Below are 19,649 nucleotides of genomic sequence, written 5' to 3'. Positions count from 1 at the left end.
GATTTATGATGAATGTATTTTTATGTTGTCTACGATCATGATTTATCCCTTATAGCTTTTATGTACACTGAGACTTATACACTGAAGACAATTCCTTGTTTGCCCAATCACACTTGGCCAATAAAGAATTCTATCACTCAAGCTCTAGAAGGACATCATCCTGGAATGTAAATGATAAAGTCAATTTGAATTGGAGCTTTGGAATGGAGGTTGAGCCTATTATGGTGGAGTTATGCTTCCCCAACTAACAGATGGGCATTTTCAGAAAGTTCCTTCTGCTCTCTCTGGTTTTCAAGATCCTGCACCAATCAGGAGAACATTTGTGGTACCATATGTGGCATGCCTGGGGACGCAGTGGCTAAGATGATGAGTTTGTTGATCAGAAAGGTAGGCAGTTTGGCAGTTCGAATCCCATTCCAAGGTGGCACAGTGGTTAAATGCAGCACTGCAGGCTACTTCAGCTGACTGCAGTTCTGCAGTTCGGCTGTTCAAATCTCACCGGCTCAGGGTTGACTCAGCCTTCCATCCTTCCGAGGTGGGTAAAATGAGAACCCAGATTGTTGTTGGGGGCAATATGCTGACTCTGTAAACTGCTTAGAGAGGGCTGAAAGCCCTATGAAGCAGTATAGAAGTCTAACTGCTATTGCTATTGCTGGTGCTGCTTAATAGAGAGAGTTCCTGTTACTTGTCCCAGCTTCTGCTAACCTAGTAGTTCAAAAGCATGTAAAAAAGCAAATAGAAAAAATAGGAACCACCTCTGGTAGGAAGGTAATAATGTTCCATGCGGTTCCACCACAAATCCGCAAAGCCCTTATCCGCGGAGACATAAGCGCGAAGACTAATTTGCGCCATTCGAAATGCTAAGGAAAAACACGACCCTACCGCGATGACATAATCGTGGAGGGCAAATCCGCGCATTCCCAAGCACTCAGCATCCTAACCCTAACCCTAACCCTAACCCTAACCCTAACCCTAACCCTAACCCTAACCCTAACCCTAACCCTAACCCTAACCCTAACCCTAACCCTAACCCTAACCCTAACCCTAACCCTAACCCTAACCCTAACCCTAACCCTAAACCTAACCCTAACCCTAACCCTAACCCTAACCTAACCCTAACCCTAACCCTAACCCTAACCCTAAACCTAACCCTAAAACAAACCCCTAAACCTAATCCTAACCCTTACCTTAATTTAAATCCGCTTTCTGCCGCCGCGCTGTTTTAAAGCACCCTTCTGTTGCCGCACTGTTGTCGCGGTGGTGATGAGGCGCGGTGATGACGTCGCGGCTTTAGCGATGCGATTTTATCACTGCTATTTTGACGAGCTCGGTTTTTTAGTGCCACGGTTCCATGCACCTTCCGCAATTAGTCATGCCAGCCACAAGACCATAGAGATGTCTTCAGGAAGCGCTGGCTATTCAGCTTTGAAATGGAGATGAGCACCACCCCCTAGAGTTGGGAATGACTAGCACATATATGCAAGGGGAACACCTTTACCTTACAAGGCATGCCAGCTATGACCATTCCGCTGGCAGATTGATGAGGCCATGTTTATTCCCTAGCTTTACCTATGCATCAGTGTATGGTGTCCTGGGCACCCTGAAAGATACATTGATACATTAGATGTCATCTAAAGCTCAGGAATAATAATTAATAATATGTCTTAGTTAAAGAATCCATCAATGGTTGGACAGTGGTCCAACAGTGGTTACGACCGGGAGGCCAGCAACAGACCACGCTGCGCCCTGATTGGCTGGGGCGCAGCATAGCCTGTTGCTAGCTGGTGGAGCCAGCTTGGCTAGGGTGCAGCCAATGTTCCCTCTAAGGTGCGCGTGTGCGCGGCCGCGCACATGGAAAGAAATCCCCATGCAGAAGTTTCTAACTGCCGCGCAGAGATTTCTACCAAAGCAAACGTGGGGAAGTCCTTTGCAGGCGGCTAGAACTGGCCTCCCGCAAAGGACCTCCCCAGTCTTGTTTTGATGAGCCGCCAGTCCTCTTGCTTCTTCTCCTTCACCAGCAAAGCTCCCGCTGGCTTCCCGGCCCATGGCAGTGGTGCCTTTCCTCCATGCGGAGCACCTGAGCTGGCTCCCGCATTATCCCTCCCCCTTCCTCCTCTGCCATGCTTTTGAGGCCGCGGGAGCTAGTAGGAAAGCGGCGGAGGTGGAGGCGGCGGCAGGGGTAACCCAGAGCCCAGCTGAGGTGGAGTTACCCCTGCCGTCGCCTCCACCTCCGCCGCTTTCCTACTAGCTCCCGCGGCCTCAAAAGCACGGCAGAGGAGGAAGGGGGAGGGATAACGCGGGAGCCAGCTCAGGGGCTCCGCGTGGAGGGAGAGACGCCACTGCCATGGGCGGAGGCGCCAGCGGGAGCTTTGCTGGTGAAAGAGAAGAAGCAAGAGGACTGGCGGCTTTGAAATGCAACCCCCTGGTCCCGCCAGCCGCGGATTTGATTTGGCGTAAGTGGGGGCCGAACACATGCTGAGCCGACTTTGCGCAGTGAGGCGGAGTAATTAACCACCCCCCACAAAGAACGTGTGTGTGTGTGTGTGTGTGTGTGTGTGTGTGTGTGTGTGAGAGAGAGAGAGAGAGAGAGAGAGAGAGAGAGAGAGAGAGAGAGAGAGAGAGAGAGAGAGAGAGAGAGAGAGAGAGAATTGGATCAAAATTGGTGGCCAAAGGAGTGGAGGGAGGGAGGGAGGGAGGGAAGGAAGGGAGGGAGGGAGGGAGAGAGGGAGGGAGGGAGGCAGCCCTGCCCCCTGTGAAAAAAACTGAAGATGGAGCAGGGAATGAATAAACCATAAAAGCAACAAACAGTTAGTGCATAAGTAAGCTGAGGAGCAAGTTCTCAACTAAGGAAGCAATATAAGAAAGAAATATAAAAAGCTCAATATGCCAAAACACTTATTTTAGTCTTCATTTAATTACTTGTATTGTAGTCTGATGTAACGTCTTTTTAAAGTTAACGTTAGTTAGAAAAGATAGGGTACAAAACTTAAATAATAAAAAAATTGTACATTCATTTTGAAAAATAAATGCAATACTTGATTAATTTCATATCTTTATTTAAAATAGTTTTGGCATGGCATATGATTTTATTGACTCAGTTGGAAATGATGTGGATGTTGTATCTGATTCTGAGGTATATATATTCTTAAGTAACATAACATATAGCATATTGTCCAAACTTGCTAGACTATTTAATTGATCTTACTACTTTAAAGGGGGAGAGTTTCATGATAAATTATTTTATTACATTTATGTTGCATTTATATATTATATTTATTACATTTATATTCCACATTATATATTTGTATTGTTATTTTAGTGTATATTGTCAATTTCGATAGATATTATATTGATATATCAATACTGATTTTAATCATACTAAATAACAATTACTGCTATTATTTATCAGCATTACATATTTACAGTTTTTAATATCGAGTTAGTCGTATTTTAGAATAATAGTGTTATCTTTTAATAGGATAATTGGCAAAATCTAATTCACATGTGATGGGTTGCATTCCAAAGGAATGTGAGAGGACAGGTTGCCTGCAAAATGCCAGGACCCAGGCCAGGACCCTGTTGGTGCCATGTCTCTCTCTAGCCAGTCTAACAATCTAAAAGCTGAGCAGAGAGCCTTTTTTTTTTCAGGGTGAGCGGAAAAGTATAGTCTTTAAGTGGCACTTTTCATGCCTGGCATTCATCAGGCTGAAACCTCGCTAGCAATCGGCGCTTGACGCTTGGTATGTTGCGCAAATGTCCAGCAGACGTGACAGCAGTTCAAACTGTGGCTCTCTTAGGTGCTCAGGCATGAAACTGTGCCGCTCAAACACTATACTTTTCCGCTCACACTGAAAAAAAATTAGAGAGATCATTGGGCACAGCATCATCAGTTGCCAGACGCAGGGAGATCACCCATTGGTTCCCCCATTCTGACAGCCTGTTTAAATAGCTGTCAAGCGGGGAATACATGTGAACCGCTGTGAATAGTTGCTAGACAATAAACCTGAGTTCTTTTGACGTCCTGGCCCTCGTCTCTTCCTTTCCTTCGATCCACAAAAGATGGCCCCATTTTTTCTGGCCTAGCTCCTTACCTGATACACCAAAGTGGCTCTCAAACTTTGAGAATTGCAGAAAGGGATGTTAATTGGAATTTTCCTGTATGATTAGGGGGGATATTGGAAAACCTTAAAAAGGCAAATAAGGCACATGTTATCACTTAGGTTTTTTTTATTAACAGCATCTCAAAACACCTCAAAGCTGATAAAGGTTTGCCTTCACATGTATCTGGAAAACATTGGTATTATGAGTGATATAAAACAGACATTTTCTTTCCTTTTCACAGGGATGCTATGAAGCTCATGAAATGCAGGATTTAAGTCTGTTCATTTTTACATTAATCCACATGATATCACTAAATATTTTTAATATCTTCTTCTTGATTAGTTATCCCTTACTATTTGGATAAAGGCTCAGAATAATTATCTAACAATTCAAAGAAAAGATGCAGGGCAGTTGAAGTGAACTTCTCAGTGCAATTGGTTTGCATGTCATATTGATGTGACGATGGAGGGAAGAATACAGAATAAGAACCTGTTAAAAGTAACCAATTCAGCTTTATGCAAAGGGTCATTTTCATTTCTTCATTAATTGCTTCTTCTCATTTAGATCAGGTCTCAAAATAATGATATAGCATTTTGGGAAAAAGATGCAGCCCAGTAAACCAGCTGCTGAAGCCAAAATGGAGAAGATTTCCACAGCCACCATGTATTTTCCCTTGGTACTCAAATAGGTGGGAACAAATGATACCCAGACACTGCTAAATACCAACATGCTGAAGGTAATAAATTTGGCTTCATTAAAGCTGTCAGGCAAATTTCTAGCTAGGAAGGCCACAGTGAAACTGATAGCAGTCAAGAACCCCAAAAACCCAAGGACTGCATAAAACATTGCTGTCGAACCTTCATTACATTGCAGAACAATTTCTTCAGCCATGGAGTGCATGTCAGAATCTGGGAAGGGAGGAGAAACTATGAGCCACAACAGACAAATGCAAAACTGTGACAGCGAGCAAGATAGGACAATAGAGACAGCCAACCCTTTCCCCACCCATTTTCTCATTTTGGATCCAGGCTTCGTGGCCATGAAAGCAAGGACCACTATGATTGTTTTTCCCAACACACAAGAAAGGGCTACAGAGAAGAAGATGCCAAAGGCAGTTTGTCGCAAGAGACATTTCACTTGGTCAGGTTGCCCAATGAAGAGCAAAGTGCAAAGGAAAGAGAGCAGGAGAGCAATGAGAAGGCTATAAGTGAGGTTCCTATTATTGGCTTTAACAATAGGTGTCTCCTGATATTTCATGAATATCCCGAGCACCACAGCTGAGATGATAGAAAAGGGTATTGCAATCACCGCCAAAGAAATCCCCAGAGGTTCTTGATAAGTTAAGTATATTATACGTTTTGGAAGGCAACTATCCTTATCCTTGTTTGGATATTGATCCTCTGGACATGGGAAACAGTCATCCAAGTCTGGAAAAAAAAACATTCATAGTAACATTATTGTTTCGAAGTATCATCATTTCATTGTCAATACTACATTTATTGCATTCTGAAGATTTATTAAGCTCCCATCTGGATTACTGGATTGCCCTTTATATAGTGCTACCCTTAAAGAACATTTCAAAGCAATAACTAGTCTGCAATGTAATGTCACATGAACTTACAATATGTGTGTTCCATAACTCGCTATTTCTACTACTCCAACATGAGCTATAGTGACCTGTAGTTGCTTACCACATTCAATTCAAATTGCTGGTTATCACCATTATATCTCTGAATGTCATTGGTCAAATTATATGTGAGACCACATTAAATAGTATCTATCTTTGTCAAAAAGCCAGATTGATGGGCAGGCCTCAGATCATTTGTATGAAATGTTTTCATATGAGAGTTTGGAGTTATATCTTGTCTGTAGCTTCCAGGATTTTGCAATACTTCTCTACCTGAATTATGAGGTATTCCTATTGCTAAGATCAAGTGTAGAGGTATTGCTAAATTTTTATCCTCGTGGCAGACTGGGAAATCTTTGTTATTCCCCCAATGAGTGGGTCTAGGATGGGGGTTGACTCATGAGGCTGATTAGTATGACATCTTGTGATTTTAAAAAATGTACACAGACGGATCCTGGAAATGGGCTTCAAATAACAGATCTCAAAAGAAGCCAGCATGGCTGCATAAAGAACTCTCTGATAAATTGAAAGACAAAAAGGACAAGTAAAGGTGAAACTCGAAAAATTAAAATATCGTGAAAAGTTCATTTATTTCAGTAATGCAACTTTAAAGGTGAAACAAATATATGATATAGACTCAATACATGCAAAGCAAGATAGTTCAAGTCGTGATTTGTCATAAGTGTGATGATTATTACTTACAACTCATGAAAATCCCAAATCCACAATCTCATTAAATTACAATATTGTGAAAATGTGCAATATTCTAGGCTCAAAGTGTCCCACTCTAATCAGTTAATCAAGTCATAACACCTGCAAAGGGTTCCTGAGCCTTTAAATGGCCTCTCAGTCTGGTTCAGTAGGAATCACTATCATGGGAAAGACTGTTGACCTGACAGTTGTACAGAAAACCATCACTGACACCCTCCATAAGGAGGGAAAGCCTCAAAAGGTAATTGCAAAAGAAGTTGGATGTTCCAAAAGTGCTGTATCAAAGCACATTAATAGAAAGTTATGTGGAAGGGAAACGTGGAAAAAAAGGTGCACAAGCAGCAGAGATGACTGCAGCCTGGAGAGGATTGTCAGGAAAAGGCCATTCAAAAGTGTTGGGGACTTTCACAAGGAGTGGACCGAGGCTGGAGTCAGTGGATCAAAAGCCACCACACACAGACAGATCCTGGACATAGGCTTCACATGTCATATTCCTCTGGTCAAGCCGCTCCTGAATAACAAACAACGTCAGAAGCATCTTACTTGGGCTAAAGAAAAACAGACCTGATCTGTTGCTCAGTGGTCCAAAGTCCTCTTTTCTGATGAGAGCAACGTTTGCATCTCATTTGGAAACCAAGGACCCAGAATTTGGAGGAAGAATGGAGAGGCACACATTGCAAGATGCTTGAAGTCCAGTGTGAAGTTTCACACTCTGTGATTTGGGAAGCCATGTCATCTGCTGGTGTTGGTCCACTGTGCTTCATTAAGTCCAGGGTCAACACAGTCGTCTACCAGGAGATTTTGGAGCACTTCATGCTTCCTTCCGCAAACCAGCTTTAAGGGGATGCTGACTTCATTTTCTAGCATGACTTGGCACCTGCCCACACTGCCAAAAGCACCTAAACCTGGTTCAATGACCATGGTATTGCTGTGCTTAATTGGGCAATAAACATGCCTGACCTGAACCCCATAGAGAATCTATGGGGCATTGCCAAGAGAAAGATGAAAGACATGAGACTGAACAATGCAGAAGTGCTGAAGGCCGCTATTGAAACATCCTGGTCTTCCATAACACCTCAGCAGTGCCACAGGATGAGAGCTTCCATGCCATGCCGCATTGAGGCAGTAATTGCTACAAAAAAGGCCCAAACCAAGGACTGAGTACATATGCATGCTTATACTTTTTAGAGGTCTGATATTGTTCTATGTATAATCCTTGTTTTATTGATTGCATGTAGCATTCTAATTGTCTGAGATTGTGGATTTGGGGTTTTCATGAGCTGTAAGCCATATTCATCGCAATTATGACAAATCACGGCTTGAACTATCTTGCTTTGCATGTAATGTCTATCTCATATATTAGTTTCAACTTTTAAGTTGCATTACTGAAATAAATGAACTTTTGCAAGATATTCTAATTTTTCAAATTTCACTTGTATAAAAAGTGGAAAGAGGAGCACATAAGCCAGGCAGAATATCAGCAAATAGCCTAAGCCGGAAAAGATGAAATTTGAAAACCTCCTAGAATCCATATGGGTCACTATAAAAGGAAAAAGGAACCACATTAGTATAGGTATATATTACAGGCTACCCAACTAAGCTGAAGAAATAGATGGTGTTTTTGCTAAAGAACTAACAAATGTATGTAGGAAATATACCATTGTACTAATGGGAGACTTTAACTGCCCTGATATCAACTGGGAGACAAACTCTGCAGAAAATGGGAGATTCTTACTAATAGAGAACAAGTGATAGAAGGATTTGAAATTGACAGAACTTTGGGTGAGTGTGACCATTTTATATGGGAATTCAATATAATGCAAACACAAGCAATAGAACCTAATATAGCCAGTATCCTAAACTTTAAAAGAGCTGATTTTAACAAACTCCAAAACAGTCTATGAAACATTCCATGGATGACAATCCTAATGTGGAAAATAATTTAAGAAGTGTGGGAAACTGAAAAATATGATCATGAAAACTCACAGCAGCACAATACCACTGAAAATGACAAACAAGAAACCAAGAATAAACCAGCATGGTTGCACAGAGATATTTTTGATTAACTGAAATACAAAATGGGAAAGAATGAAAAAAAAAAACACTATCCAAGAATAGACATTGAAAGTCACAAACCTAGCAGAGATGGTTAAAATATCTGCATATCTTAAGGACTATTCAAACGAGAGATATAAACGAGACTGGGAAAAATGGATTGACTATATTCAAAATAAATATGGGTCTAGGAAATTTGAGATAGCTTATGATTAAGATCAGGAATGATACAAATTGTTTATAGTTAGCCTAACAAGGAGGAGCTAAGCTCAAATTTAAGACGTTATTAATTTTCTACTTTCTCTTTAAGCATATTTTAAACTGTTTTTGTTTAAGATTTATACCTTGTATTGGTTCTGGGAAGTCAGGGGGCAGGTTGGGGGGGTTGGGGGGAGGGAGGAGGGAGGGGAGTATACTTGGTTGGAGGAGGGGTGTTGGATTTTAAGGTAATATGATTGTATATGTATACTGTTATTTTTTCTTTTTTATTTATATTGAAATGGAATTATAAATACCATCAACACAAAAGGGAGTTTGCTCAGAAGCTGAAATACACCAAGTGAATTACAGGACGAGTGGGAAGCAGAGGAGAGAAGAAAGATAGGAAGAGAGGGACAGGAGAGAGGGTGAGGGGAGGTAGATGAGGTATATAAGGAGGAGTGGTAAGGGAAGAAAGGAGAAGGAGTAACGAAGGGGAAGTAGAGTAGAAAAGGATAATGGGGGGGGAGAAAAGAGGTAGAGAGGGGGAGGAGAGACAGGGAAGAAAGTTTCGGATAAAGTATAAATATGGTTATGGAGAACAGAGGAACCAATAACTGGTTTTTTTCCCCCTTTGGTAGTGGATGGCAAGATTAATTGATGTAATTATTTAATATAACAACATGACATTGACTATGTAATAGTATACATGTGATTATATGCTATGAAAATGGAAAATAAAAGAAAAAAATATATGGGAAAAAATGTCAAAGAAAATTTTTAAAAAGTTTCTTTCAACTTCTAAATAACAAGAAAAAAAAGTCAAGGAAACAGTATGTCCACTAAATAGAGAAGACGGCGAGGAAATAACAGGCAGCAGAGAGAAAGCGGAGCTACTTAAGTATAAGTATAATTTTTATTGTTATTGTACTTAAATACAACGAAATTGGTAACTTAAAACATTCTTTGCATCAGTCTTCATGCAAAAATAAACTATAGCTCAACCTACCAAAAACCTAACTCTAAAAGACAGACTATAAATAAAAATTAAAATAAATAAGAAAATGATTACAGAACAACTATCTGATACTGACAAATATAAATAACCAGGACCTGATGGTTTGTAGCCCAGAGTTCTGAAGGAGCTGACATATATTATCTCAGAACCATTATACCATATCTTTCAAAAATCCTGGAACACTGAGAAATTACCTTAATATTGGAAAAGAGCTGATGTGGTTTCCATCTTCAAAAAAGAAAAAAAAAACAGATCTAGGAAACAACAGCTCAAGTAGCCTAACATCAATATCTGGAAAGATACTGGAAAAGTTCATCAAAAAACAGATCTTCAAACATTTAGAAATAAATAAAGTTATAAGTAAAACCCAGCACGCATTTGTTAAAAACATATCATGCCAAACCAATATTACTTCATTCTTTGACAAAGTGGCTAAATTAGTAGACCAGCAAAATGCTGTGTGGGTAGTACTTGTTCCATCTTGTTCCATCTTTGATGATAGGGGGAGAGATTTTAGTCCCCTCAGAGAGGGCCCGCAATCTGGGCGTCCTCCTTGATATGCGGCTTAGTTCAGAAGAACAGCTGATGTCCGTGACCAGGGGGTCCTTTTACCAGATTCGCCTGGTACATCAGTTGCGCTCCTTCCTGGATTGGGATGCTCTGTGCACAATCACTCATGCCCTCGTCCTTTTTCGCCTGGACTACCGTAACACTCTCTACATGGGGCTGCCCTTGAAGAGCACCCGGAGGCTTCAACTAGTCCAGAATGGGGCTGCACGGGTTATCATGGGGGCACCTAGGTGCTCCCATGTTACACCCCTTTTAGGTGGTCTGCACTGGTTGCCGGTTGTCTTCTGGGTGTGATTCAAGGTACTAATTATGACCTTTAAAGCGCTCCATGGCTTAGGCCCAGGGTACCTGCAAGACCACCTACTGCTACCGGTAGCCTCCCATCGTCCAGTGCGATCCCACAGAGTTGTATTGTATTGTATTGTATTTGTTTTATTTGTATGCCGCCCTTCTCCAGGAGGGACTCAGGGCAGCAAACAACTCAGGGGAGAAAGGGAACATAAACAACAGTACACATAATTAAAATACACAAAAATCACACAGCCATACCAGTCGAGAGGGAAGGGGAACTCATTAACCCCAGACCTGCCGACACAGCCAGGTTTTGACGGCTTTCTGGAAAGCCTGGAGAGAGGTGAGGGTCCGAATCCCTGCGGGGAGTTCATTCCAAAGGGCCGGAGCTGCTACAGAGAAGGCCCTCCCCTGGGTAGTTGCCAGATGGCATTGGCTAGTGGATGGAACCCGGAGGAGGCCGACCCTGTGAGATCTAACGTGTCTTTGGGAGGTAATTGGCAGCAGGCGGTCTCTCAAGTACCCAGGTCCAATAGCATGAAGGGCTTTAAAAGTTACGACTAGCACTTTGAAGCATATCCGGAGACCGATCGGTAGCCAGTGCAGCTTGCGGAGGATAGGTGTAACGTGGGTGTACCGAGGTGCACCCACAATCGCTCGCGCGGCTGAATTCTGGATGAGTTGAAGTCTCTGAATACTCTTCAAAGGCTGCCCCATGTAGAGCGCATTGCAATAGTCCAGTCTTGAGGTCATGAGGGCGTGAGTGACTGTTGCGAGTGCCTCCCGGTTCAGGTAGGGGTGCAACTGGTGCACCAGGCGAACCTGGGCAAATGCCCCCCTGGTCACAGCTGACAGGTGATGTTCTAAAGTCAGTTGTGGGTCCAGGATGACTCCCAAGTTGCGCGCCCTGTCTGAGGGGCGTAAATTGTCACCCCCCCAGCCTGAGTGATGGAATACTGGCCAAATTCTTGGGAGGAAAACACAACAGCCACTCGGTCTTGTCTGGATTGAGTACAAGCTTGTTAACCCGCATCCAGACCCTGACAGCCTCCAGGCACTGGCACATCATGTCAACTGCTTCATTGAGTTGGCACGGGGCGGACAGATATAGCTGAGTATCATCCGCATATTGATGGTATTTAATCCCGTGTCACCCAGTGGCTTCATGTAGATATTAAACAGAAGGGGGGATAGGACCGAACCCTGAGGAATCCCATATTTCAGGGGCCTAGAGGTCGACCTCTCTCCCCCAACTAACACCGACTGTGACCTGTCCGAGAGGTAGGAGGAGAACCACTGAAAAACGGTGCCGCCCACTCCCACCTCTCGTAACTGTCGCAGAAGGATACCATGGTCGATGGTATCAAAGGCCGCTGAGAGGTCAAGGAGCCATCCCTGGATGGCTGGATCCCTGGATCTCCAGAGATCATCAGTCAGTGAGACCAAAGCGGTTTCCGTGCTGTAGCCAGGCCTGAATCCAGACTGAAAGGCGTCCAGATAATTGGCTTCATCCAAGGACCATCGGAGTTGAGAGGCTACCACTTTCTCAACAACCTTCCCAATAAAGGGAAGGTTGGAGACTGGACGGTAGTTGTTCAAACTAGCTGGGTCCAACGATGGCTTCTTCAGGAGGGGTCTCACCACCGCTATCTTCAATGCCGGTAGGAAGAAGGCCTCCCGAAGAGAAGCATCCACCATCGCCTGGACCCAGCTCCGCGTCACCTCCTTGTTGTTCGCGACCAGCCAGGAGGGGCACAGGTCCAGTACACACGTGGCAGCACTCACCGCTCCCATGGCTTTGTCCACTTCATTAGGAGCAACAGGTTGAAAGTCAGTTCAGAGGTGGTGCGGTACCCCGGCTGGCTCTGCGCAATTGGAGTCCAGCTCCATCCGAAGCCGAGCAACTTTGTCCGCGAGGAACTGGACATATTCCTCTGCTCTACCTTGTAAAGGGTTATCCACAACCCTCGTATTTAGGAGGGAGTGGGTCACCCTAAACAAGGCGGCAGGCGAGACTCAGCGGATGCTATCAGAGCGGCAATGTGATTGTTCTTAGCTGTCCGTATTGCCGATAGATATGCTCCGATGCAGGTTTTCAGAAGTGCTCGGTCTGACTCAGATTTCCTGGCCCTCCAGTGGTGCTCTAGGCATCTCTTTTGGCACTTCATCTCCTGGAGGTCCTTGGTAAACCAAGGAGCCCTCCTGGATCCACTGCTGCGGATCGGCCGTAAAGGCACAATTCTGTGGAGAGCCTCAGACGCTACCGAGTTCCAAGTAGCAACTAAGGTCTCCACCAAACTGCGGGTGAGAGTATCAGGCATAATGCCAAGCGCCGTCTGGAAACCCTGAGGATCCATAAGACGCCTGGGGTGGAACCACCTAATCGGTTCCTCCTCCCTACAGCGGGGGATTGGTCTCCGAAAGTCAAGCCTCAGTAGGAAGTGGTCTGACCATGACAGGGGCAAGATCTCACTACCCCTCAAAGCAAGATCACAACTCCACTGCTCTGAGGGAAATACGAGGTCGAGTGTGTGACCTGCTGAGTGGGCCGGGCCCTGAATTACTTGGGTCAAGCTCATGGCTGTCATGGAAGCCATGAACTCCTGTGCTCCATCAGAGTGTTCGCTGAGCGAAGGCAAGTTGAAGTCCCCCAGTATCATAAGTCTGGGGAACTCAACTGCCAGCTCGGCTACTGACTCAAGGAGCAAGGGGAGGGCTGTTGTCACTCTGTTGGGAGGCAGGTACGTCAACAACAAGCCCACTTGACCTGCAAGGTCCAACTTCACCAGCAAGGACTTACACCCGACAAGCTCCGGAGCAGAGTTGGCCTCCTGAGGGTGCCGTCAGCCAGACAGTGTCGGCTAGCGACCCCCAGGGGGAGAGCCTTCTCTGTGGGAGCACCTTCCCTCTGGAATGAGCTGCCCCCAGAGCTTTGTATAATCCCCGACATCCGATCCTTCCAACGCGCCCTAAAAAGTTGGCTTTTCCAGCAAGCCAGCCTGGCCTGAACAAAACAAAATAAATTATTGGTCATTGTTAATTTTAATTCATTTTTTTTTAAAAAAAATGTTATTGTCAATTCTTATTCGGTTTCTTTGGGTTATTCTATTTAATTTTTTTTAACTTTTGTAGTATGTGTTTCTTTTAATGTTGTACGCCACCCTGATTCCTTGGGAGAAGGGCGGCATATAAATCTAATAAACCTAAAGCTAACCTAAACCTAGTACAGTGTAGACTATAGTATATATAGTATAGACTTCGGCATGGTATTCAACAAAGTGGTGTAGGGTCTCCTGCTTAAACAGAGGGTTGGACATCCAAGATCCCTTCCAGTTCTTTTCTGAATCTAATATTTATTAAATTCAGACCCTGTTTATATTTATTATATAATTGATACATTTAATATATTCCATTGCTTACCCAATTGATCTGCTATCTTCCCTTCTGGACATAACTTACAGTCATAGCAACAGGATAATTTTCCTTCCACTTTCATTTTGCTATGGCCAAGAGGACACTTCTTGTTACAGATGGAAAGAGGTAATGTCTGCTCATAAATAAAATGAGAATTCACACAAAGAATGTATTTTTGGCAGATTATTCTTTTTATCAATTATACATATACAAACTCTTCATACTTAATCCAAACATTGGTATTGCAAGCACCAACGACACCCTCACCCATCTCTTTGACTTTAGAAGTTTCTGTTCATATTCAAAAGAGAGAAAAAATACCCATTCACTCCTTTTGGCCTTCCAATGGGCCTGAAGATCTCATCTTGCCAACTGGCTTGGTGTCTTGAACTTTCAACTGCATGGGAAAACCGGGAAGCTTTCAGATTCAGGTTAAAGTCAGGGTTCCAAATAGCATTCAAAAATATATCAGAATCCAAGGCAAAGGATTCCTCAAAGTTCCAATTTATTAAGAGAGCCATATCTGGGAAAACCCAAATCCGAAAGCTTCAAGGTTTTCCCACCCAGCTGAAAGTTAAAGATCCTGCCCATACACCCCCCAAGTCCATCACATGGCCCAATCTTCCATTGCCTATGCTGGCAGTTTCCACCCATCCAGTTCCGTCCAGGTGCAGAGACAAAAGATGACCTTGGCTTTTTAGAAAGAACTTTGTTATGAGTACATCTCACCCAATTCTGAAAAAAAAAAAAACCTCTCCCATTTTCCCACAATAGAAAAATGCATAGTAGAATAATAGGAAGTGTGGCAGGCCTGAGGTCCAAAGGAAATGATAGCTTGCAGATCTGGCACTTGGATCTTCAAAGTGGAAATATCATTCTGGGTTTTTTTAAGGACTAAGCTAAGATCCTACCTCCCCGTTTCCTTCTCCTTTTATCAATCGTTTATCAATTTTAATGTCAATATTTATTGTTTTAATGTTTTACAGTTACAAGCCACCTCAAGTCACTTCTAGGTGCCTATCCCTAGGTGAGATGGGTAGCATAAAGATTTAACAAATAAATAATAATGCATGTAAGTCGAGCCCAATTTGAGCCCAAAATTTCTGTTGCTAAGTGAGACAGTTATTAAGTGAGTTTTGCTCCATTTTATGACTTTTCTTGCCATAGTTGTTAAATGAATCACTGCAGTGGTTAAGTTAGTAACAAAGTTAAGTGAAACTGACTTTCCCAGTGAACGACAAAAGGTGATCACATGACTTTGGCACACTGTAACGTTCATAAATATGAATCAATTGCCAAGCATCTGAATTTTGATCACATGACCATGGGGATGCTACTATGGTTGTAAGTGTGAAAACTACTTATATTTCTTCCCATGTCATTGTAACTTCAATGAATAATATCCGGTCTGCTAACTGCTTGCTTACTCCAAATGTTGCTGAGATGGGGTTGTTTAATCATTTATTCCATGGGTATCAAACTTGCGGCATTATGTTGCCATTATGTGACATATCATGATTTTTTTCCCTTTGTGGAGCTGGAATGAGCATTGCCTGCACATGGTGCATGTAACCTATGGGCTGCCAGTTTGACACCCCTGATTTACTCCATCAATCTGTGACTAATAATTTCAAACAAAGAGAAAAATGAAACACACCTGGTTAAACATGAGAGGCCAATTGGCGTCCTTGCCAGAAATGGTGAGTAGCTTGTCTGGGGGAGCCATGGGGTCAATCTTTCCGATTTGGACTTTCAGAAAGGACTTATTTGGAAATGTGACCCAATTTAAAATATCAAGTCCAGTTTCTAATTCCCCATTGGGGCCGAAAGAAACCTGATCTCCAGCACTGTTGTTAAAGGAGACTTGTTGCAAAAAACGGTGGAGCTAACGGAAGTTGACAAAAAAGAGGAAAGAAACAGAAAAGTTATCAGGAATCTTTGAAGGGGATGGGGAAATTTCAATTTGTTTCTTTCACCTTGGCCTAGTCTTAAAAAAGGTAAGCTGTTCCATTTTGGATCATTCCACACTGTTTTGAACTGGGTGTGTGTGTTGTCCCAAAGGTACTTTTTCAAAAAAAACCAAAAACCCTGGACTTGTTTTGAAGAAGTTTGGATTCTCACCCAAAAAGCTGATTCATTTCTGAACTGAACTGGAAAGGAACTACAGTTTATTCATGAAAAACATACCCTTGGCACATTTGAATCTTAGTAACTCAAAAATTGAGGAATAATAATGCTATTCAGTAGCATTTTTCAAGTTACTACATATAAAATTGTCAAACATAATGGATTGAACATGATCCAGTACATACCATTTTAAACATAAAATGAAGTCCGCATGTTACATATTTCTGTTTCTATATCTAAGCCTTAGATTTATATTCATTTTTTTAATTTTCTTTCATATGAAAAAATCAAGGAGTTCTATGTAGCTTTCAAAACTATCTATAAAGTGTTCTGTTAAAATAACACAACCCTGATTTCCTAATCTGAATGATTTCCCAGAATTTTGTATTAGCCAACATTACTTGCCAAGGTGATCGCAGGAAGAGCTTCCATCTCCTCTCATTCATTTTTCGTCCCCCTTTGAGTTTGGAAGAGCGTATGGCCTTCAGAGCATGTGCCACAGCATAGACTGCATTGTAGACACTGTAACTATGTCCATTTGTGGTGGTCTCAAAGACAGAATTAGGAAGAGTCTCCAGCTTCTCTTCTCCAGTGCACATCCTTTCAGCCTTCTCATCTGCAATATCACTGGAGAATGAGCATTCAAATGCATCTTTCCAGAAATCCCTAATGAAACCATCATCTTTTTCTAAGTTTGGGTTTCTCTTCTCCATAAATTGTTGGAATCCAGTCAGCTCCTTTGAGTGAATTGCAAAGGAAAGAGCACCATGAAGAAAATCAATGGGCAATGGCCTTTGCATTCGAAGGGAGGTGAATTCCATCTGGGCTGTCATGATCCAAACTTTGGCTGTTCTCTCCTTAGGAATATTATCATAATTGAAAAAATAGATCATTAGTCTCAAAAGTACCAAGCCGGTAATTTCAGAATTTAAGATAACTGCAATGGCTGTACTTTCCATGATCACTTTGGAAATTTTACCTGCACCTTCCATCCACTCAGCAGCTGCATTTCCATACATCACTGGGGGAATATATTCTGTAAAGTCAAAGCAGATTCCTCTCTCTGAAAATGTGGAAAGTCTCTTTTGAATGAACTTGTCACTATCTTCTTCATACATAGAAACTAACCCAACCCAGGTCCATTCAAAATGCAACAATAAGTGCAGTATCGCTTTAATTTGATGGGTTTCATCTGGGAACATCCATTTGACAAACATTGCTGTTTCAGTAGTCATGAATGGAGGTGATCCATATGTGATCTAAATGGAGAAAGTCAGAAGAACATAAAAATGAAGGATCTCTTCCAAAATAAAAACAAAAATTAAACACCAATGCATGTGAGTTTATTTAATCAATTCGCTAGGTTTGAGTGGAATAAAAAAATAGGGTACCTAAACAATAGTTTTACATGACATTTGCAACTTTGCTCATCAACCAAAAAGGAGCAGCCCTTTCAAGATAATTTTACTTGTGGTTTTGCTCAAACTTTCATTTCAGTGACCCGTCTTTTGAATATAATAAATACCTGGTGAACCTCTCATATTGATTCATTTTTGGTCTCACCTGGGGAAATTTGTAGTTGCACAGAGAGATTGCTATGTTGAGACAGGTGTTAATACGGGGTCCTCCAAAGACCGCTATTGTGTTGGTCTGGTCATTACATTTGTAGTTGGGTATAAATTTATCCTTTGTAGATAGAAATTCCATAGCTAAATGATAAGTTGTAATTTCCACAGGATAGTGAGTAGCAATATGGAAACCAAGGCTAACATTGTGTAAAATCCCAGAATATTCATTGATCTCCTTTACAGCAAATGCCAGAGCCAAAGTGTGCTGGTAATTATGAATGAAAAACCTTCAAGGAAAGATATAAACTATGTTATATATTTCTGTTTCAAATTTGGACAGTTCTTTTATATAAACATATGCATGAAGCCCTTCTGTTTGTTCTGGAAAATTGGAATTTGGTCACTACCAAATAATAGCCCTAGATCACAAAAACTAAAAAGCACTCATCTATCTGTGGTGACTTAACATTGTGCTAAGGTGGCATTTACTCAGACCCCATTTGAAATACTGTGTACAGTTCTGGAGATCTCAGTTAAAAAAAAGATATTAATAAGATTGAGTGAGTGAAGAAATAGGAAATAAAAATGATTCCAGGTTTGAGGGACAAAACATATAAGGAACTGAGGATGAGCTGAATATGTTCAGCCAGGAGGACAGAAAGAAAGGCATGACTTGATTGAAATCTTTAAATATATTAAAGAGTGTGAATAAGGTTCTAGAAAGTGGCATTCTCAATATTAGTTAAAACATAAGAACATGGTGACATAATCTCTAACAGACAGGAAGGAAGTTCAAAACTATTGTAAAAAAAGTATTAACTTCACAGAAAAGTTAAAAACCAGTTAACTGAGTTTAAACATGCTGGGGATAAACACATCCAATTTCTATATTTCTATCTTATTATATTATCTATATCTTATCTGTATTTTCTGAGAGAAGTAAGCCAATTCACACCAAATTGTATAATTTAAATGGTTTCTCTTTTATATATTGATGAAACGAAACATGAATAAGCTCAATATTAACCAGAGGATATATGTAATATTTAGATTAGTCAGTTTCTTGAAGAGAAAGACATTCATAAGTATTATCTACAGTATTATCTGTATTTTCTAAGGAAAGAAAGCCAGCTAGACCTAAGGTAAAGAAGAAAACTCCATCAAGATTAACCAAAGAGCTTCTGCAATAATTCTTTTTTACTTTCAACTAGGGAGTTTGTTGAAGGAAGAAAGTTTCTTGAGGAGAATGAAAATAATATACTTTACAATTAAAAGTAATAATATTCATCTCAATTTTAACATTAGGGCAGCTCTGAAATTAAAAATGACTAAATATGGTCACTGGAACTGGTCATATCAACTGACTAGCAACCAATAAATTTAAGCATAAAAGTGAAAGAAAATACATTTAGGTGTTAATGAGGGGAAAGATGAGGTTGTGGTATGAGTAGTAGTAATAGTCAAATACTTACAGGTACTGATCAAGGACTTCCTTTTTAGGAAGGCTGTGAAAAGTGATCTCATTTGTAAGAAAGAGAACCTGATAAAAAATAGCAGCAATGGTTAAATCTCCAGACTGATAGTATTTATGAACAATTGGAAGAGGACTACTAAGTTTGCAGGTGTCGGGAGGAGAGATGCTCTTCATAGTTGGAAAAAATGTAAAACCAATGTTCTGAATATAACCAATTCTTTGTAATACGTAGTCATTGTAGATATCAAACAGTAGCTCCTAAGGACCACTCATTAACTGTATCTAAAATTAAGATAATGAATTTTATCTAAAGCCAAGAAAATGTGTTACAGATGAAATACTTAATCCTACCTGCTTACAAATCTTTATTTTTGAATATAACCTAATGACTATAACATGTAGTCATTGTAGACATCAAACAGTAACTCTTATGTGACCATTCAACTGAGTAGCTGGCCATTCAGTAGTATTATCTTAAGACAATCAATTTAGGAA

The 19,649-nt window shown here is 41.4% G+C and overlaps 1 protein-coding gene across 1 annotated transcript; it reads right to left on the bottom strand.

The window, feature by feature from the left end:
• Positions 1 to 4,632: 4,632 nt before the first annotated feature.
• LOC148046555 (vomeronasal type-2 receptor 26-like) lies at positions 4,633 to 19,328 on the bottom strand. The gene is made up of 5 exons (XM_087714838.1): positions 19,153 to 19,328; positions 17,676 to 17,967; positions 16,514 to 17,371; positions 13,992 to 14,118; positions 4,633 to 5,528 (listed from the first exon to the last, which is right to left on the bottom strand). The coding sequence occupies exons 1-5, from the start codon at positions 19,326 to 19,328 to the stop codon at positions 4,633 to 4,635; spliced, it is 2,349 nt and encodes a 782-aa protein (XP_087570964.1).
• Positions 19,329 to 19,649: the final 321 nt, after the last annotated feature.

The sequence above is a fragment of the Thamnophis sirtalis genome, unplaced genomic scaffold (assembly GCF_051295495.1).
Source record: "Thamnophis sirtalis isolate CommonGarterSnake01/CBP01778 unplaced genomic scaffold, rThaSir2_p1.2 scaffold_4, whole genome shotgun sequence".
In the NCBI taxonomy this organism is placed as follows: Eukaryota; Metazoa; Chordata; class Lepidosauria; order Squamata; family Natricidae; genus Thamnophis; species Thamnophis sirtalis.
The sequence above is the reverse complement of the archived record's forward strand: the minus strand, read 5'-3'. Positions and strand labels throughout refer to the sequence as shown.

What these genes read in the sequence shown, in the direction of transcription:
- LOC148046555 (XM_087714838.1), bottom strand. Translation starts at nt 19,328, where the DNA reads ATGAAGAGCATCTCTCCTCCCGACACCTGCAAACTTAGTAGTCCTCTT. An exon ending in GCAACTACAAATTTCCCCAG is followed by an intron (nt 17,372 to 17,675) that starts GTGAGACCAAAA and finishes TTCTCCATTTAG; the next exon opens with ATCACATATGGATCACCTCC. An exon ending in TCCTGCGATCACCTTGGCAA is followed by an intron (nt 14,119 to 16,513) that starts GTAATGTTGGCT and finishes ATTTATGAGCAG; the next exon opens with ACATTACCTCTTTCCATCTG.